Source organism: Camelus bactrianus, chromosome 6 (genome assembly GCF_048773025.1).
Source record: "Camelus bactrianus isolate YW-2024 breed Bactrian camel chromosome 6, ASM4877302v1, whole genome shotgun sequence".
Classification (NCBI taxonomy): domain Eukaryota; kingdom Metazoa; phylum Chordata; class Mammalia; order Artiodactyla; family Camelidae; genus Camelus; species Camelus bactrianus.
The window spans coordinates 39,287,065-39,309,213 of record NC_133544.1 but is presented as its reverse complement, the minus strand read 5'-3'; the positions used below and the strand labels follow the sequence as shown (position 1 = coordinate 39,309,213).

The 22,149-nt window shown below is 33.3% G+C and overlaps 1 protein-coding gene across 6 annotated transcripts in view; it reads left to right on the top strand.

The window, feature by feature from the left end:
* KTN1 (kinectin 1) overlaps positions 1–22,149 on the top strand; it is a 99,752-nt gene that overhangs the window by 28,433 nt on the left and 49,170 nt on the right. For 5 of the 6 annotated variants that reach the window (XM_074365481.1, XM_074365484.1, XM_074365483.1 and 2 more), the window contains exons 2-9: positions 4,331–4,883; positions 8,013–8,159; positions 9,653–9,826; positions 10,847–10,977; positions 15,995–16,111; positions 18,134–18,274; positions 20,909–21,015; positions 21,828–21,960. In XM_074365481.1, coding sequence (XP_074221582.1) covers positions 4,361–4,883; positions 8,013–8,159; positions 9,653–9,826; positions 10,847–10,977; positions 15,995–16,111; positions 18,134–18,274; positions 20,909–21,015; positions 21,828–21,960 — 1,473 coding nt within the window. In that variant the 5' untranslated portion in view covers positions 4,331–4,360. The remainder of the gene's footprint in view (positions 1–4,330; positions 4,884–8,012; positions 8,160–9,652; positions 9,827–10,846; positions 10,978–15,994; positions 16,112–18,133; positions 18,275–20,908; positions 21,016–21,827; positions 21,961–22,149) is intronic. The other variant, XM_074365480.1, reaches the window with a different exon arrangement.

The following is a 22,149-nucleotide window of genomic DNA, read 5'->3' as shown; positions in this document are numbered from 1 at the left end:
TTATTTGAAGGTTAGTGACAACACAATGTCTAATCTTAAATTTTAGCAAGAAGAGTTCAGAAAATACTGTAGATAAGTTCTGTTTGTGAAATGGAAATCTGATTAAATGATGTATGTCTGCCAGTAGACTTTTTGTCACTGTAGAGTACTTCCATAAATAAATATTTTTCCTTAAAAAGATTAACTTGTACATTAAAAAGACAACATAAGATTTTATTATGGATTTAAAGGAAGAGAAACATGGTATGAGTAGTGGCATGTTTGGAATACAAACTATTTAGAATTAGTATGATCAGGTCACAGGTAGATTTTTTAACTTATGAACACTGTTTTTACAAAGAACTTATAATAAGAACTTTTGGCTTAAGCTTCATAGCTACTTGTTTTTAACTATGTTGTACGTTGAATAAAGCTCTTACTGTAGGCTCCTCTGGGTGCTTATATATCTTTTAGAGGTATATTCATTTAGTTGTTTCAGACATTATAGATGTATACAGGAACTTTTATGAAATTAAGTGTTCTTGGGTTGAAAACTACCTTTCCCTCAGTTGATTGCTCTTTACAAATGTGCCTGCTTGTATGTTATTTGGTATAATCAGTGGAAAAAGATTGTTCAGATTTTAGTCTTGAAATTTTCTTAAAATTTTCCCTAGTAGTTCTTTTTAGTCACTCCAGTTGACATCCATTTATCAGTTGAAGAACAGAATTTATGAAATTAGTTTCATTAGTGTCATTTGTTTTAAATTCTCTTTTAGTTTAAAGAAAGTGATGGCAAAGGCAAGAGTAACTGAAATGCCATGGTAGTAAGAAAACAGATTTCAAAATTTTTATATTTACTTAAAATTCAGTAGTATACTGATCAAACTTGCTTCCTTTTTCCCTTCTGGGCATATGTAAATAACAATTCTTTTTTTAAAATTTGTGTTTAAACTTTTAAAAGTGTAATATTGTGCATTCAGGGTAGTTACGTAAATTTCTGTTTTAATGCAGAAGAAATTAACGTTGAACAAATGACCTGTACATAATCTCACTCTAAAAAAAATGTAATGATTCTCATTTTTATGTAGTCTCAGACTATGTATGTATGTAATTGTGCTCAACATAAATAATTTTCAACTTTTTTGTTATGTAATGTATTTTGCTGCAGTACACTGTCTTAATTATTTTAAACAGTTTGATGTTTAAATGTGTGATATTTCTGTAGGTATCCCTCACTTAATTTCACTGCTTTATCATTATAAACAGTAGACCCATCATTATATATATATTTTTTATCCTTTTTGATTAAGTAATTCTGTTGAACTTATAGTCATTGCTCCTTGATTTTTTTTATGTCATTTAAAATTTTAGGTTTTGTATTATTTGTTACATTAATATAAACAGATTATCAAGCCTTCTGAGAAGTTTACAAAATTTAACTCAGTGTGCAACTCAGTTTTTGTATGAACAAACTTAAGTTATGGGAAGGCAAGTAAATAGAATTTTAAAACTATTTGATTAACATTTATAATACATACTCAGACGGAACAGAATATGTATATCCATTCTGTTAACTTTTTCTCGGAGTGGTGGTGGGGGATTAGAGCAAGTCAGGGCTAAAAGCTCTCATCTCTTATTTTAACCTGTGATCCATACATACCCTTCAGAGTGTCCAGAAATCTTTTGACATTATATGTATACCTTAGTGAGTATGTATACTTTTTTGTTTGTTTTAAGGAAGGACTGATACCTTTTATAAGTTTTTTTGACTGATTTATGTCCAAATAAAAGATAAAGCCAGTGATTTGGGTTTGATTTCTTAGGACCCCATGGATATCTCTCTCCTGGTTCACCTAACAGAAATCTGTACCACTGTTAGCTGGTGTTTTTTGTTTTTTGGGGTATATTTCCTTTTATTCATTATTCTATTCACAGATTTTATTTTGTACATTTTTGTGATTACACTGAATATATAGTTTTTTTTAAAAAATTGAAGTATATTTGATTAACAATGTTGTGTTTCAGGTGTACACCCTTAGCTATTCTATTAAAATTGAAATCTATTAAGGTTTAAGAAATGATTAGGTTAAAAGGTCATTAATATTACAAAGGGAACGTGATAATATGGGAGAAATTAATGTTGGTGTATTTTGTTGTCATCTCAGATTTTATTAACTCAGCATATATACATTAAATTGCTTCTGTGGACTTAGAGAAAATTTTGATGACCTGATTCCTTTCACCTTCAGCTAAATTAACGGTTTCAACCTCTTCTTCCCCTTTCTTTTATTTTTCTGTTGTCTCCCCCTTCCCAACTTAAAAAATGTCTTCTTGTCTTTGCTCTTCTCCCTGTATTCCCCTGGATTTCATTGCTCATTTCCTTTTGCCTCCTTTCCCCTCTCCTTACATTACTCTTTTGCCCACGGGAATAATGTGAAACTCTGATATATATTGATATCGTAGTATGTATTAATTTTGCCATTTTTAAAAATAAGCAAGAAATTGAGCATTTTAAGAATTTCTCTTAAACTAACAAAATTTAAAATAACGCAAGTGAGACTGCATCCATGATTCTGGCACAAGCCTTTCTTTCGTTTTCATATTCATCTTAAGCTATATGATACATGAAATATTTTGATCATACAAGTAAAATTATGATTTTGACCATTCAGGATTTAATTGAATTTAACAAAGTCTTAGCATTTACAGTTTTAATTAGCAATGTTTTATTGAATTGATATTTTAACCCATTCTGATGTTGTATATTTTATGTCTCTTTCAGGTTTTCATATTATATGTAATATTGCTATGAATATCTTTATATATGCTTTTCCTTGTAAATTTCTTAGGGTAAAGAATCGGGAATAGTGGATTAAAGGCCTGCAGACATTTTCTTGACTCTAAGTTTGTCTTGGTGCTCTGGTTGGGCTCCTCCTAGATGCAGAAAGAGAGCTCAAATGAAGAGGAATTGAATTAATTATGTGAAGGGAATCTCATGAAAATCCAAAGATGGGAATTGTGATTCTTCTAGGCTTATACGAGACCTGGAAAGGGGAACTAGAAAATCATCAGACCATTTGAGGAGTTTCAGAGTTCTTGTAGTCTCCTGGCCTGTCTTCTTCCTGAATGTTTGTTTCTTGCTCTGCTTAATCATAGATTTTGCTCTCCTAATACCTAGGCTGCACATGGCTGCAACTTACTCTTCATCAAAGCCTTTCTGACTTTGACTTGACCTTTTTTTCAGAATCTGTGGCTGCTGCTAAATGCCTTAGCCTCTTTTCTTATCCCAGAGCAAAAATCAATGGAGTTCTAACTCATTGTTTTGTCCTTTATCCTCCCCCAACCCTCTGCAAAGTTGAAGGACCTAGTAGCCTGTGGATGGTAATGTCAAAACAAACAAAAAGCCAAAAATAAAAGTCTTTTAAAAAGCATTTCTGCTTGACCAGTAACACTTAGGCACAGTAAAAATATGTCTAATTAATTAAAAATCTTGGATAATTCATGAATTGTCAGGGAAGAACAATTATGTGTGGAGATCCTTTTAGTATTTTGTTAGCACATGATGCCTTTTCCCCTTCATCTGGTTAAGACTGTCTCTTAGTAAGTCCAGGATTATGTTAATATCGTTAAAATTTTTGCTTACTGATTAAAAATTGCTAAGATAAGGTGATTGCCAGCTTTGTTTTTGCAATATAACTTGTTTTGTAGTATGGAATAAAAAAAATCGAGAAAAGCATCTAATTTGTACCTTATTTTAGTGCCAAATGACATGTCTTAACATTTTGATTTTTATTTTGTTGTGAGTCCATAATACCTTGTTTTATCCCACTGTATTATTAGGCTGTTAGTTACTGAAATAAAGGTGCTCACAGTTTATGAATGAGCTTGGATGTAAATGAAGGAATGAACTACCTCTATTTTCTTTGCTGTTAAGAGTGTGATACTTTTAATGAATATCCAGTTTGCTGGTAGTAGTTAATGCCTCTTTATGTCCTTATACAGTGATATTCATGAAGATTGTATGATAAGAGGGAAAAAAGCTAAATACTAATAGTGTCAAAAGTAAATGTTTGGGGGAAAAAGTAATGCGATGGCTAGGTTTTTTTCCTTCTGTTAGGATCACGTGATTTAAAAAGAGAGGAATGTGTTATCGTCCTTCTAGTTACCATGGTTTTTAAATTGCATATTTGAATTGTAGTTGGCACAGTAATCAAGTATGTGATTTAAAAAACTAACTTGCTTTGATTTGTAAATCAGGTTAAATCTGAAATACCAATAGAAAGAGCAGAGATTTTGTGTGTTTAATTTTTATAAGACTGACTGACTTTTTTTTTCCTTTTTTCACATTTAGGTTTTATAGAATCACATTAACAAAAGCACCATGGAGTTTTATGAGTCAACATATTTTATTGTCCTTATTCCTTCAGTAGTCATAACAGTAATTTTCCTCTTCTTCTGGCTTTTCATGAAAGAAACATTATATGATGAAGTTCTTGCAAAACAGAAAAGAGAACAAAAGCTTATTCCTACCAAAACAGATAAAAAGAAGGCAGAAAAGAAAAAGAATAAAAAGAAAGAAATCCAGAATGGGAACCTCCATGAATCAGATTCTGAGAGTGTACCCCAGGACTTCAAATTATCTGATGCCTTGTCTGTAGAAGATGAGCAAGTTGTACCTGTTCCACTGAATGTGGCTGAAACTTCAAGTAGTGTTAGAGAAAGAAAGAAGAAGGAAAAGAAGCACAAGCCTGTACTAGAAGAGCAGGTCACCAAAGAAAGTGATGTATCAAAGATTCCATGCAAAAAAGTAGAACCTGTCCCAGTTACTAAACAGCCCACCCCTCCCTCTGAAGCAGCTGCCTCAAAGAAGAAACCAGGGCAGAAAAAGTCTAAAAATGGAAGCGGTATTGTAATCTATTTAACTTTATTACATGATTATATTTTAATAACTTTAGAGTGTGAAGTTCAGGTATCTTTTTTAAGTGTACACGCAAATGTTAAGTACTGAATCTGAAATCGAGATCATTATCCTTTTCACTGTGCTTTCATTAATTGCTGTTAGAAATAATTAGTATTGATCATAAAACAGCATTTAAAACTAAATTTCATGTGACAAATATGGAAAAGACCTTTAATAGTAACATATAACATCTAACTGTTATGCTAAAACCGCTAAGGACCTGTAAATATCAGTACTTAGAAACTTACATGTATTTCAACCAATACTTTCTAATCAGTGTGATAGGAATTAAAGATGAAAAAAAATCAGATATTTTCACCCTTGATTGATTCATTTTGCAAACATTATACATCTGTTTCATGCTAGATGTTATATTAAGTACTAGGACTGTATGAAGACTGCATTTCTAAGGTAGTCGCATGCTAACTGCAGACACAAACAGAATTAGGTTATTATACTGTAAAAGGTTTAGTATAATGATTTAGGTATGTCTAAACCAGTGTAAGAGTTCTAAGGTGGGACACTTAGAGCATGTAATGCCTAAAATTATCTTAAAGGTTGAATAAATACTAGCTAGCTTTCCTTGGTGGCTGGAGTATTCCAAGGAGAGGAGTTAACAGGTACAATGGAATGGACATGAGAAATGGTGTGATGATGGGTGAAACTGCAAACAATTTGCTGTGTATGAAAGGGCTTGTGTTTACTATTAAATTGTTTTTGTATCTTAATTTGTGGGTTATTAAATTAGTTATTTTGGATTTTAAATATTTGCTTGCCAGCTATGATCAAGACTTGATATTATGGAAATGAGAGTAAGCACCCCACATTTTAGTTGGGGAGGAGGACATATATGTTAAGAGATGTACAAAGTACAGAAGTAGTACAGAAGCCAAAACAGCTTCTACTTATGGGGACCAGGGATGAAAAGCTTTACAGAGGAGGCAGTGCCTGAGTTGGGTCTTCCAGAATGAATCACTTCATTGAGCAAATAGTGGGTCTCATTCCCTATTGGCCGAAGATGATGCATGAAGACATAAAGGTACAAGAGTACAGCGTATCGTTGAACCATGAAATGGGAGGTAGGGAGTGGTAGCTGAAAAGCTGAGCACAAAACGGCTAGCTGAACAGAACACAAAATGGTAGCCGAAAACAAAGCTGAAATCAGGATTTTTGTATACAGTGCTAAGGAGCTGGAATGTTACAGTTTAGCCATTGTGGAAGATTATGTCAAGCAGGTTATTTTATATGGTCAGATTTATATTTTAGAGAAATATCTTTGGCAGAACTTGGGAGGACAAGTTTCATGTGTTTGATGTAGGCAGACTTGTTAAGAGATTATTGTTTTCCAAAATTAAGTTGAAGGACTGAGCTATGGTAGTGACAGAAGAAACAGTAGATTAGAGAGATCTACAAAGCAAAAATGACATGACTAAACTTACTGGATAGGGTATGGCAGAGAAAGGAGAAAGTAGGATCAAAGATGATTTCCAAGTTCTAAGTTAGATCAGGGTTGGCAAACCATAACCTGTGAGCCAGATCTGGTCTGCTTCTTATTTTTTATGGCCCATGAGCCAAGATTGGTTGTTAAATTTCAGAGAGTTTGGGAAAAAAATCGAAAGGAGAGTAATATTTTGTTAAATGTGGAAATCATATGAAATTCAAACCTCCATGTCTGTAAGTTAGTTATTTTGAATGCAACCACACTCATGTTTTTACTATGTCTGTGCCTGGCTTTCACGCTGCAACAGCAGGTGGATAGTTGTGACAGAGTCTAAATGGCCTGCAAAACCTGAAGTATTTACTGTTGAGTCCTTTACAGAAAGAGCTAGCCAACCTCTGATTGGTTGATGTTGGTAGCACTGAGATGGGGAATAATGGAAAGAGAATGGATGTGTACGGAGAGGAGAATGCTTTCAGTTTGTGTTTCTGGTGCCTATGGGGGCCACTTATATATGGGGCCGTTCAGGATGCAGTAGGAAATTTAAGTGCAGAGGCGTAAGGCTGGAATACAGATTTAGAAGCCTTAAACATGAAGGTAATGGTTGAAGTTGTGGGTGTGAATAAGATCATTTCAAGGAAAGTATTTAAAATGAAGACACAACCCTGAAGAATATCAGCATATGAGGTATTCAGTAAGAGCAGCTTACAAAGGAGACTTCAAAGGAATATTCTGAGAAATTATGGGAGCTGATAGGAGAGAATTTAAATATTATTTATTTTATTGTGGTAAAATAAATATAACATAAAAATAACCATTTTAACCATTTTTAAGTGTATAGTTCTGTGGCATTAAGTACAGTCACATTCTTGTGCAGTCATCATCACCAGCCATCTCAGGAACTTTATCAATCTTTCCCAACTGAAATTCTGTACCCATTAAGCACTAATTCCCCATTCTTCCCTCCCTCTCATTCCTGTCAACTACCTTTTAATTTCATATCATACTTTATATGATTTTATACAAGTGAAATCATACAATACTTGTTTTTTTGTGGCTGGCTTATTTCACTCAGCATAATGGAGAGGAGAGAATTTTTGAGGAGGAAGAGACCAGTAGTATGAAATGCTAAATAGAAATCAAATAATGATTAAAGGATATAATTGATAAGAGTATGGCATTTGGGACACTAGGGACCTGAGTAAAATCTTTCATGGATATAATAGAGGAGATAAAAATCAGGTTGCAATTAGTTGAGAAATGATTTGTAGGAAAGGAAGTACAGACTATTCTTTTTGTCAGTATTAGAAGGAAATGGGTGTGGGAGGAGAGGGATTACAGTGGTGGGAGAGATTTTATTTTTTGAGATAAGAGATTTGGCCATGCCTTTAAACTGAGTAGGGAGGGGTAGGAGTGACAGAGAAATGGGATATTAAAGATGGAGCAAGTACTAGAAGTCTTGATGAAGTTAAAAAGCGGGTGTGGTAGAGTAAGAAAGCTAGAATGATAAGTGAAAGAATTGTCTATCAGTTTAAAATTTTGGTGGTAAAGCTTTCTGGGAAGTATTCATTAATAATCAAATCTTTCCTGGTGTGTTCATTGTTTGCTATGATGATTTTTTTGTTTTTAATAAAGATGATCAGGATAAAAAGGTGGAACCTCTTATGGCACCTTCAAAAAAGCAAGAATCATTACCCCTGCATCAAGAGACTAAACAAGAAGGTGGATCAGGAAAGAAGAAAGTTTCATCAAAGAAGCAAAAGACTGAAAATGGTGAAATGTGTAGATATATATTTTTATTTATTTATTTCTTTTGATACGTATTTTTATAAATACTAATTTTAGAGAAGTATATTAGGGCAAGGACCCTAGAGACCTCACATGCTCTCTGATTCCCAGCTTAATGTGTACTGTAACAACTTTAATACTGATGCAAGTCCAGAGTTCTGTTGGCCTTGTGGCTTTGTAGTACTTTGGCAGATGTGCAGGGTATAAGTTTGTGATGAAGAACTTTATCTGAAATTTTAAAAGGACGAAGCAAATATAAATATTCTCACTCTTAACTGAGTTTTGAAAATAATGTAAATAGTATACAAGCTCTATAGAAGAAAAGCATTCCTGAAATATTTGTACTTTTTAGTATTTTTAGTATTTAGTATTGTACTTTTTAAAGATTATCTTGAGAACATTAGCTAGGTCTGTCACTACCCTATGTTCCTAATTATTTACCAAGCAATTTGTATGTATGTGTATATATGTATATATACATGGGAAGCATCCTATTAAATGTGATGGCACAATTTTTATTCATTCAGGATTGTCTAAGGAAGACTTAGCTATGAAATTTATGTAGATTAAACAGTGATTTTTATAATATTGGGCTATGGTATCAAGTAGTACTAGAAAATAGTAAAATTGGAAAGGGAAAAGATGAAATTCTTTGATTTGCATTAAAATTACGATATATCAAGCAACCAGGTACAGAAAAATATTACCCCAAAATATTTGATAATATTAAATATTTATTACAGATTTCATATAAAAGAACTACGCATGTCCTAAAGTTGCTGTTGTTGTTTCTTAAAGTAGGGATATAGTGAGACTTCCATATGGGTGTAGAAGTTTGTATCTTTTACCCAGAGATATCAGACTTAAATGTTCAAGTTCTTAGAGTTCTTATTAAAATTGGGAACAATATAAGGAGGCTTCCTTCTTCCACTTTTAATGTTCTGGATGGAAGTTTCAGCCACTCTAATAAGATGTGTCGAGGAAATTAGAGGCATAACTATTAGAAATGAGAAGATATCTGCAAGGAACAGTGTCTAATTTTTGTATCTAGCAAGTGAAAAAAACTCCATTAAGAATTATCAATTGGATAAGAACTCAATGAAGTACCAACATAAATAGAAAATAATATTTTTCCTTGAGCACTCATTATGAATGGATTCTTAGTTAAATCAGGAGAAACATGAGAACTAACTAAACTGTAAAGGTTGTATAAGAAGGATTTTACAGATACTTGTTAGGGAGACAAGATGTGTAACACTCTTTGGATAACATAAATGATTTACTATAAAATATTGAACGGGTACTGCTTAATTAGAAGAGTGTTTTGACTTGTTAAATGATAAAATAGGAATTTAAAGCTAAATTGAGCTGGTCTTAGAGATTTGAAAATAAGTACATTTATCACTAAACTTAACTGTGCTTACATGTTATTTAATTACTCTGTTAATGAAAAAACCCTGAATAATTTTGATTTTGTTGAACTTCAGTTGCAGTCTTGGTAGATGAACCCCTCATTCATGCAACAACTTACATTCCTTTGATGGATAATGCTGACGCAAATCCTGTGGTGGATAAGAGAGAGGTTGATCTGATTAAACCTGACCAAGTAGAAGGAATTCAGAAAACAGGGAGTAAAAAACTGAAGATTGAAACTGACAAAGGTAATATACAGAATGTGACAGTCAGTTGTATTGAAAAAATACATTTTTCAGTTCTGATGGAGTTAGTGCATTTTCCTCATAGAACCAATGACTTGCAAAAGACTAATAGAATCTTTGTCGTAAAAGATTTATTGATAGTTTTCTAATCCAGCCTTCTTAGTTTTGTAGAGCTGGATTTTGGACTTCGACTTGCCTAATAAGATCTTATAGCTGTTTTGCTGTCTGGTGATATTTTCCCTGTTGTTATTGTCTCTCAGAGGTTTCTATGCTAATTCACAACTGCCTTTTACTATTATTATTTTTAATAGACTTTTTTAAAGAGCAGTTTAGGTTCACAGAAAAATTGAGTGGAAAGTACAAAGTTCCTATATACCCCTTGTTCCCATACATGTACACAACTGCCTTTTAAAACTTGTAATATAGCTGAAGTATTAAAAGCTCTGGACTCCTTTGGGTCTAATGGATGGCAGTTGCTTTTAAGAAGAGGAAGCTGTTGTCTAATATAAGAGCCCTGGAGGAACTGAGGTGGGTGATTCAGGGGATGTGTGATGCGTGAATTTTTTTAAATGTGAGGATTACTTTTATCTATTTGATCTTTGTAAAATCAAAATTCCTTTTTATAATTGTCTTTAAGCTTATTTCTCATCTCTAAAATTTGGTTTATATGTCATGAATATTATGATTAAATGAGAATATTTGTGAATATATTTAGTCCAGATACTAGCATGTACTAGACATTTGAATGTTTTTTAAGTTTTTAAAGTAAGGTTATATTGGCACTTTAATATTCTGCAGTTTGAGCAAATTTTTAGTTAATGTAATTATTCCATATTGTATTAAAGATGATAAACACTCTTTCTCTCTTGATTAGAGCGTTTACTCTTGTTTGACCTGAAATGTTAATCTATTTTCTCTTGGTTATTGACTTTCTGGGTCAAGAATTCTGGCTGCTTACTTTTGTTGAAGCTATTACTTGTATCTTTTAAATGTTAATTCTTTTTTTTTTTTTTTTTTTTAAAGAAAATGCTGAAGTGAAATTTAAAGATTTTCTTCTGTCCTTGAAGACTATGACATTTTCTGAAGATGAGGCCCTTTGTGTTATAGACCTGCTAAAGGAGAAGTCAGGTGTGATACAGGATGCTTTAAAGAAAGTAAGCATATTTTTAATTATGGACATATTTGGGGGCAGTGAGTAGAAGTTCATCAAGGAAGACTTCTGCTAGAGCAATAAATTATAAATTATTTTCACCCTTTATATCCCTAAGCACATAGTCACATTTAAAAGTTCTGGAATGCCTTCATAAGTTACTTCATGTATCCATACTAATCAGTACACTAATTTAGTTCAGTCAGGTGTCTGAGTCATCGAGGTTTTAACAAAAACAAATTCCTTATAATAAATAAGATGATTTATATGACTTTAAAGTCATTTGTCACTTGGCTAAGATGAATGGAAGTATTTAAGGCAAGGTCAGGTGATTTCTTGATAACATATGGAATGTTTTTGTGGCTGAAGACAGCACCATTCAAAGTGCCTGGGAATCTTTTTCTTGTGTGTGTGTGTATAATATTACCCTTCTAAAATAAATGATTTAGATGATAGAATCACTGCTGTGACTGACTAAAATTTGCAAAAAATGAAAAGAAATCTGTGGAAGTTAGTATTTAATTTCTCATAGGTCACACTCACTATATTATCTCACACACTATGTCATACTGGGAAAAGTGACAAGTTTTTAAGTGTTACTTACATAAGGTAAAGATGACATGGTACCTGGTGTTCAGTATTAGATAGTGGACTTAACTGTTCTTATTCTAAACATACACAAACACACACACACTCTCTCTCACACACTCCTAACACTTTTCTGCTTTAAAACTTTTAGTGCATTCCATTTTTTCTTAAAGACTACCCTAGTCCAAGCCATCACCTCTCATCTGATTACCTTCCATAGTCTCCTAACTGATATTTCCATGTTCCCTTGTAGCCTTCAGTTTTTTCTATACAACTGCAAGGTGTATGAGGTTATATTACTCACTGCTTCAAAAACCCTTTGGTGCTCTCTCTTTGCACTTAGAACATAATCCAGAGTTTTTAGAAGGCCTATGCCTATCTCTGTCTACAGCCTATCTCATGGAATTTTTCCCCATTCCCTTATTAGAGCGTACCAAACATCTTCTTTGGTCTGGACTGTCCTAAAACCCCCAAGCCCTAATTTTTTCCCATGGCTAATTCCTCCTTTACATCTCCATTTAAGTATTATTTCCTCATCTAAGGCTAATCTGAATTCCTAGTCTAAATTATTCTTTCTGCTATTCTTTATCATAACTATCTGGACTTTTTTTTTTTTTTGTCATAGCACTTGTTATAGCATTATAAGTCTGTTCATACTTCCAAGAATCTGTTGACAGTGTGTTTTATAAATCTGTGACATCTTACAATGTCATATGCTTGGACAGTCTCCTTGTGATACCAACAATAGCTCAGGGTAAACAAGGTGTTTGAGGGTCAGCAGAATAAGTGCAATAACTTTATGACTTTGAATACAAAGCAGATTATTCTGTTGCAAGGAACTTTCTCAGAGTTCTTGATTGAAGAATTTGTCTCTTAATTTACTTTAATTTAATTGGGTTGGTGTATGTCTTAAAAGGGTTCTTACTTATTTTGGGGGATTGAGAAAATCTAGCAGGGAAAAGCCTCCAGCTAAAGTGACTGTGTTACTACCTAACTTTGAAATTACTGCTTTTTAAAATTAATTGCTTCAGTTGTTTTTCTTCTGACTAAAGATGTTGGTGGTAGCTTATGGGTGCAAGAGTAGTCATTTTATTGCTTGAGACAGCTTTGGTCTCTAGAGACTGGGTGGTAAATCACACTCACCTTGATAGCTGTATGAGGCGGCCACGGGGCAAGTTGGAGACTGTTAAACGTAAGGTTTTGAAATAGAGTAATTATTTTGAAACTTCACATTTTTCCTTTTCCATGGAACCTTTTGCCTTTCAATTAAAATCTTGTTCTGGGTTTCTCATGGAGTGGTTCTATTCTTACCTGCAGGGACTTAGTGTTCTTGTAAGTCCCCTATATCTGGGAAAACTAGGTAAGTTTAATTTCTCCCTTTTTCTGTCATGGAAATTGAGTCTTGGTCAAACCTTTTAGTTGATTTCAAGATCCTGGATGTAAATGAATCCCCACACCTAATAAAGACCACCTCAGAGAGAGGGAAGGATAAATGCAGGAGCACAAGCAGAGGCATGGGATAGAGATAGAGGAGTTAGACGACTTGCTGACCAAGTAGAAGCGGTGGCTAAAGAAGAGTCCAGAATGAATGCTTGTTTTTGCTGTGGAGTAACTGAATAGATTGTGGTGACAGTAATATTTGTGAACACTTTGGAGAGAAAGAGAGAATAGAGGATTGTGAAAATTTTAGAAAGTTGTTTTAACAACGTGGAGCATTTAAGTGGCTACAATCATTTCACAGTTGAATGTAAATTTCTCTGGAGTTGAAAAGAGATTGCAATGGGAGTAATTTAGGAAAGTAATCCACTATCACCAGTACATATGTGATGTATATTAGACCATAGAGGATATGGGGAGTGGTAAGAAAGTTCAAGAATGAACCTTGAGAAGCACCAACATTTAAAGGCCAGGGAAAGCCACCACAAAGGGTTCAGAGAGGAGAAACACCAGGAAACAGTGGAATCAAAGTTGCCTAGGGAGGGTGGGGAGGTGAAGGGTCAGGAGAAAAGATAACAATGATATGGTTTAGAGCAATCAAGGAGAGTACAGATTGAAAAATTGGATTCGATATCCTTAGTGAAAGCAGTTTCATTGGCGTACTAGACTGTAAATAAGTGATGAATGAATAGGAAAGGTGACAGTGAGTGTCCACTTTTAATAAGCTTAGATGGGAGGGGAAAAACAGTAAAAGCTAGAGAGGTTGCAGAGTTGGAGAGGAGATGTTACATTGTGTGTGTTTAAGCTACAAGACAGTTCTGTTTTGCATTTAGAGTATAGGTTAAGATCCTGGACTCTAGAGTCAGATTTTCTGGGTTCAAATCTGGACTCTCCTACTTTGAGCTTTGTGATTTTAGATTAAACTACTGAACCTCAGTGCCTCAGTTTCTCCATCTCTAAAATGGGAATGATAATCAAGTTTTGAGGATTTAATGAGATAATACATAGAGATGCTTAGAGATCCTAGCATTACAGTAATTGCTCAAAAATGTTGACTGTTAGTATGATTACTAGTAAGAAAATATTTAAAATGTATTTGATAATTTTAGTTGATTATTAATTTCTTAGTGTTGACTTTTAAATATATTTGCCTCAATTATGTGATTTTAGGGGGGAGGGTATAGCTCAAGTGATAGAGTGCATGCTTGGCGTGCATGAGGTCCTGGGTTCAATCCCCAGTACCTCCTCTAAAAATAAATAACAAACCAAACTACTACCTCAAAAAATTACGTGATTTTTTTTTTCCAACTCTAAGTTATTAACTATTTTGGCCCCATGCTATGTGTATAACAAGAGGAAGTCTGCCTGTTTAAAATTTTTCCTGCTTTCTCTCTTCTCTCTCTACTTTTGCTAATTAATTACAGCATTTGTTTATCAGATACTTGCAATACTTAATGTTTGTTTTGTGACTATAATTTTAATGTATCTTTTAGTCTTAATTCTACAGCTTAATGGTGAATTCAAAGCTTGAAACTAATTCTTTTGCCATAGCTTGTGTATTCATCTCTTGGTTGACTAAATTTTTTTTTCCTGGAATTTCTTTAAGAAAGTCTTATGGTAACTGTATTTCCCAAATTCTGGCAAGTTGAAATGCTTCTGTGTTGTCTTTATACTTGAATAATAATTTGGTGGGGTGTAATGTTTCTGGGTTTCACTTTCTTTCCTTGAGAATTTGTCATGCTTGCTTTACCATTGTCTACATTTATATCGCTGGATAGAAGTCTGAGACCAGACTGAATTTTGCATTTTTTTCATGTATTTTTGTCCAAGTATGCTGTCACAATAAAAGCATCCTTAGCATAATCAACCAAGTTTTTATTATTTTATTGAGCTTTTCCAGTGGCCACCCTACTGTACAAACCTAAGGAATTCAGCTTCTTTGAAGTTACAGTAATTTTACTATCATGTGGCCTTGCATTGATTCCTATAATATTTCCTGGGACAAAGCAACTCATGGTGATATTTTTGTCACAATTTTTGTCTGTTCTTGACAGTCTTATTCTGGTAATCTCTTACTTTTTCTCTTGGCATTTGGTTTTTCTTATTACTATTTTCCTTCCTTTTTTCTTACATTTTGCATAAACCGTGTTTTCTTTCTTTTTGACTAATACTCCTGTTCCAATGAGGGATGTTCCTCTTGGATCATATCTGTGGCTGGAGGTTGATAATGAACGGCCAAGGCCATCTGTTCTCCTTGGGCTATGCGTGAAAATGAGTTCTTTTAGCCTTTCCTTCTTCTCAGATAAAAGGCTTCACTACAGAGAGTCTCACTTTAGAGAATCTCTCTTAATTCTGCCTCACTGACCAAGCTTCTCTCTCTGAGTGAAGTTTATATGTATGATTTCTCCTTTATTCCTACTTCTACTTCTTGAGACCTTCTACCAAGAAAATTCCAGTCTTCTACATTTGCACTGGTTGCTCATATCACGAGGGATTGTTGGCTTTACCTTTGAGTGTATGTCTGTTAACTTCAGGTGTGTACCCATGGCACCTCTGTAGTCTTAGGTGTATTCTGATAGAGTTGTTGAGCATCTGTTTGATCTCCACCACTTTTGGCAGTCTTTCCTTATATTGTGCTTTGACATTACAGATGATCATTTCATTTTGGTTCAGTTTGCATTTTGGTTTCATACTCCTCTTTTGCTCTTTTAGGAAAAGGGAGAGATTAGTGTCTTGATTCTGGGTTTAAAAATGGAAATTCTATAATTTTTTATAAAAATCTGTTTCTTGATTGATAAATATTTTATGCATCAGAATATATAATGATACAATGGTTTTTCTGAATGATACTTAACTGACCAGTGTTTGGCAATCATTCTACTTTATATGTAATAGCAAATTCTGCATTGACCTAAGAACACTTATATCAGATAGTTCATTTTCATTAATTTCTTTAGCTGATGTTAACTAATTCTGTATTGATTTCTCAATTGTAGTCAAGCAAAGGAGAGGTAACTGCACTCCTACATCAGCTTCAGGAAAAAGACAAGTTACTTGCTGCTGTGAAGGAGGATGCTGCTGCTATGAAGGATCGGTGTAAGCAGTTAACCCAGGTAAAGGCATCCTTATATTTAAGGATTATACTTTCTGAATTGGTGCAATGAAGGATTTTAGAAATTGTCCATAATTCTTGATTTATTTGTGTAAAAAATTTATACTTGGTAAAAGTAATTTTCTTCTAGAATTTTGACAGTAGTGAAGAGTCTCACTCTTTCATATCATTATAGCCTACAGCTGAATTGTGTTTAAAATTACAGTACTTATAAGTATACTCATTTCAGAACAATGGAAACATTTAGACACTGGGAGTATGTTTCAATTGGGTCTGACCTAAAATTATTCTGTAGAAGCACAAAACTTGGTGTCATCTTGTTTAAATCCAATTTATAGGATAAATATGAAACTCTTACATAGGTAATTTATTTATAAGGGTTTTTGTGGTATTTATAATTTTTTATCAATGAATTTTACTCTGAGAGACCTTTTAAAAACATGTAAACCCCATAAATTTTACTGAGAGACCTTTAAAAATCATGTAAAAATGCAAACTTCCAGTTATAAAATTGTTAAGTCCAGGGGATGTACTGTACAACATCGAGACTATAATTATTAATACCGTACTGTATATTTGAAAGTTGCTAAGGGTAGATCTTTATAAAAAGTTCTCATCACAAGAAAAAATATTTGTAATTATGTATGATGATGTTAACTAGACTTACTGTGGTGGTGATTTCACAGTATATACAAATATTGAGTCATTGGGTTATATACCTGAAACTAATATAATATTCTATATTAATTACATAAAAAATTGTATAGACTGAGAACATAATTGAAATTCCATAGTGGCCTCATTCCTCTTGAAGTGCTTGCTTATCCTTTTAGGAGTTAATAGTAAGTGAGGTTTATTTCTGTTAATATTCACATAGCTACTTGATGACATTATGAGAGTGGCCTCATTTGAATACAAAATCTTTTCTATGAATTACAGGTAAATAAAAAAAAGTCAACAGAAAACTTGGTCAGATTAAGATTAATCAGAGTTGTTGCTAAAATAGACATGTTTCTTTACGATTAGAAACTTTGGTTTTATGTGACTATAGTTTTCTGATTATTGTAAAAATTTAAAAGGGAAACTACTTTGTGTAATTCATCGCATTGTATACTTAATATATGTGTACTTTTTCCTAAGTGTATTATGTACATCAGTAGAACAATTTGCAAATATAAATGAACTAACACGTATGGGCAACCGTCAGTTAAATAAAAATCTTAAATTTTATCAAACAATTTCTTAGAGCAAGGGGAATGGACTGATCATACCTGCAGATAACTTTAAAGTTACTTGGCTTTCTTGTACTTTGATAATTAGTATTTGTTCTAAGAGTTCACTATACTTGGAACACAAAACAAAATCACCCTTTTAAGGTTTGATTTGGGAAGGTAATAAAACTTTCTGAGTTTTACTTTCCTTATTCCAAGCTTTCATTCTGCTGTAAATATTATCTCATCTCTTTCCCTTGGGAAAGAGACTTTCTGTGTCTCTCTCTTTTTGAAATTAGTTTTTAAATTTATTTTTTTAATGGAGGTACTAGGAATTAAACTCAGGACCTTGTGCATGCTAAGCATGTGCTTTACCTCTGAGCTATACCCATACCCCTCTCTTTCCTTTTGGCCTTTTCTGTACCCTAAAAGAGAGCTAGTACTTGCAGATGATGGAGAATTAACTGTTTTGTTTTAAAAATGTTCTTTCTTGGAGTCAAGTTAGAATGTAGGATTTATTCCAGGTTCAGCTCTTGAACTCTTAGACCAGAAAGTGCATTTGAAATACAAGTAAACAGGGCAGCAGAGTGTTTATGAAGAGAATTGGTGTAAAGAGCAGGTAAGATGCAGAAGACAGTTTTTAAAAAAACCTGGGACCTTGCCTTTTAAGCAAGTACCTGTTTCGGAGTTCATGATTGCTTTACTGGCATCATTTTTGCTAATGTTAAAAAAGTTTTCTTCTTAATGTAATCTTGTTCTTACTTTTTTAATAACAAATTTTTTTGTAATTTTTTTCTGGCTTACTCTTCTAGGAAATGATGGCAGAGAAAGAAAGGAGCAATGTGGTTATAGCAAGAATGAAAGATCGAATTGGAACATTAGAAAAGGAACATAATGTGTTTCAAAACAAAATGCATGTCAGTTATCAAGAGACTCAACAGATGCAGATGAAGGTACATTTTCATTCTTTGAAAAGAAAATTAAATGTTTGTATTCATTTAATTAGCAAACTTTTAAGTGCCTAATATATGGAAGGCCTTGTGCTGGGCATAGGATAAATGGCTAATTAAACTGGCTCCTTGTTCTTCAGTAAGCAACTTTTCTAGGTGGAGAGGCTGGAAGCTGACAAGTAAATCCTCCATTAAGTAGAGGTACACATTGAGTGCTTTGGAACAATGGAGATGAAAGTTAGGAAGAGGACTGATAAGGAAGACTTGTTAGAAATGATATGTAAGCTGTGTTGAATCTTTTGAAACAGTTAGGCATTGTCAGGAAAGAGGGTGAAGGAATGGGCACTGGATATAAGACATTACTTGGTCTAATAGTTCCTTCTCATCCCAAGAGATTATGGTTCAGTGGGTATTTCTTGGGGCCCAGGATTGAGCTTTTTGATGAGTGTACTTCAAGTGCTTTTGATACAGATTGTCTAGTGATAACAGTTGGTGAGAATACAGTAAGAGTTGTGGTATTTGAGAATGAGGGCTGGAATGAAGAGACCTAGAGAAATAAATTAGAGGTCTTAGAGAGCTTATATACCCAAAGACAGAGGAGCCAGTGAAAGAGTGTAAGCAACCTGGCAGTGTGATTATTTTAGTATTTTAAATTACTACTCTGGCATAGCGTGGAGCATGGCAGCAGTGTGGAGAGTGGAACAAGGGCTAGTTGGAAGGCTTTTTGCAGGAACTCAAGTTAGAAAACAGGAACCTTGAGTCAGATGTTGATAATGAGGGGAAGCATTTGACTTATAAAAAGAGGTAATAGATCGAGCTTAGTGATGCAGTGGTGGAGAGAAGAAGAGTGATAATGAGGGATAAATCCTAAGGTTTTGGCCTAAGTGACCTTGTTTTGTCTCTTGTTCTTTTTTTCACCTGTCTTCTTCCAACATTTTAGAAGGTTCAGTTCTTACTGTCTGTTTATACAATGTTAATCCTTTTTCATGATTTCAGTTAGTTCTGGACCAGTGATTATCATTGTAGTTTTTTCTTTCTTTCTTTCTTCCCTCCCCTCTTCATTCTCCCTTCCATAGAAATATCATCTTTATTACTGATAAAAGGACTATTGAGGAACATGGTTGGAGTCTGCTTGTCAAGTGGGCTTATAATACTCCTCCTAATTGAACTTTCTGGATGAGTGATTTTTTTGAAATTGTTTCTGTTGCTGGCTGATGCTTCAGTTTGGAAATGCTTGTCGTCACCTCAAATTTAAAGTTTGTCTAAAATCAGACTCTTGCTTTTGATCAGGTTGTTTTTATTTTCTAATACTTCAAGCCGTATTATCCTTACACTTGAATCCTTTGACTTCTCTTTCCCTTGCCCAATCTACGATTTGTTTTAAAATCTTTAAGATACTTTATTTCTCGTTACTCTTGCATTCAGTTCTTAGATATAACCGTAGTTTATTATTTCTTATTAGCATAATTGTAGTACCTTCTTGATAGATGTTTCATTTCCATTCTATTATGTAATTAGTACCAGATTTTTATTTGTAAAATATTACTTTGATCACATTGTTGGTCTGCTGAGAAATTTTAAATTATTCTTCACTGCTATCAAAGTCCCAATATTTTCCATGAAAATAACACTAATAGCAAAAAAAGAAGTGAATGAATCTCTTGTCAGGTTCTTACTTCATTCACTGCTTCGATGCTTTCATTTGGCTTAATCCTCCATCTTCCCAACTCCCAGCCGTTTGAAATATTCTTTCTCATTAATCAGATTATTGAAGAACTAATTTTTCTGGCCTCATGTGATCCTTTTTTCTTTTTAATTCTGACTTACTATTCATTTGAAAATTAGTCAAGTACTTGTAGCAACATCTTTTATTGAAACTTAAGGGTGCTTAAGTGATTCTTTTTCTTTTTTTTTTTTTAAATTTGATTTCTTATAGAGGCCAGGATATAGATTCCATATGGCAAGTTCTCTGAAAAGTAGAAACATATACTTTATTTTCTTTTAATTGAATAAGTTTACTAAAAATTATTAAGATTATTTTACATACTAAAATGAGACATATCCTTGTGGGTATATAAAATTCAGTGTTCTTTATATTTTGATTCTGTAATTCTGAAATAAAAAATTAGAGTCCAGATATTTTTAGCAAGTAGATTTTTGTGAATTTGCCATTTATTTGGCTTAGGCTCAATTTGTAACTTAATAGAAATTTTTTGAATATATTTTCAGTTCTTCAACTTTTGATTAAAATTTGAAATTAAAATCTTTTATTAAAAATATTGCTAACAAAATTGACATTCTAGGATCAATACAGGCTTAATTCTATATGAGTATTGGGTAGGAAAGATTTCTAAAACATGTTTTAGTTCTAAAATAGTATCTCTATGTATGTATTTTGCATATGGTAGCAGGTAACATCTACTTGCATTTTTGAATACTGTGGCAGCTTACATGTATTTTGTGTTCATCATTATCAAAATGTAATTTATTCTTTAAATTTATTTTTATTTATTTGAGAAAGATGGTCCAGAATTCATTCTATTGATGCTTTTTACATTCTCATCATAATAAATTTTCCTTGAAGTTGGCTTTGACAGTTATTTTTTTCTGAATCTTACGTATGTGAAATAATTTTAGTTCCAGCAAGTTCGTGAGCAGATGGAGGCAGAGATAGCTCACTTGAAGCAGGAAAATGGCATACTGAGAGATGCTGTCAGCAACACTACAAATCAACTAGAAAGCAAGTATGTTACTAAATGCTTTATTTTTAATTGAATGGCAGAGTACTTTCATTGAATAGCAGAGTATTTTCTCCAGTCACCAAAATGGTGTTTGAAAGTAATTGGTTAGATTTTTGTTTCTTACACTTGTTTCTAAAATAAATTAATTTTCAAAAACTATCCTCTTGCTGTGTAAATAACCTCTTCAGCAAAAGTATATGATAAATACTAGTGCCACCAGTGAAACAATCTACAAATCTATGATTTACAAGTTTTAAGCCATCTATTCCCTTTAACAGTAGTTTTCACACTTCATTATTCTGAAGAACATCTGGCATGTTAGCTTAAAAGGCATGTTTTTGAGTCCTACTCCTAAAAGATTATGATTTAGTTGTTCTGAGGTAGAGTCCTAGGATCTGCATGTTAAGGTGCATTCCTCGTGATAGTGATTTAGTTGGTTCTGGGCCATACTTTGGGAAACCAGTATCCTGGAGAAGACTAGTAGCATGCTTATACAGAATAAACACTTCGAGTGGTTGATTTTAATAGATTTTTCAGAACAGCAGTTTGAGGGTGACACTGTTGATTCATGCTCATGAGTGTGTGGTCATCCATTTTTCTTGATTATTTTACAGTAATTTTAGTGTTTGTGTTATTGTCATCAGAATGATTCAGAGTTTATACTCCACCAGATTTCATTATTGATAGTCACTTATAGCATTCTTTTTCAGTTGGCTATAAGTGGAATTACTCAATTAGCAAACTAATATAAAGTTGTTTACTCTTTATATGTGTTTGTAATAATGGAAGGTTCCTAATCCAATTACTGTCTTCAGGCAGTCTGCTGAACTAAATAAACTTCGCCAGGATTATGCTAGGTTGGTGAATGAACTGACTGAGAAAACAGGAAAGCTACAGCAAGAGGAAGCCCAAAAGAAGAATGCTGAGCAAGGAGTTGCTCAGTTGAAGGTGATATATTCTTACCTTTATTTATTATTTTATAAATAATGAAGATATTCAATTTGATGACCTAAATGTATACATAAGTTTGAGAAATGTAGTTTGAGGTTTAATGGGACTTGTAGACTAAGTGCTCTGCCTGTATATGAAGCATGTACACTAACAGAAGAATTGGATATAGGTTTGAGTTTGAAGTTG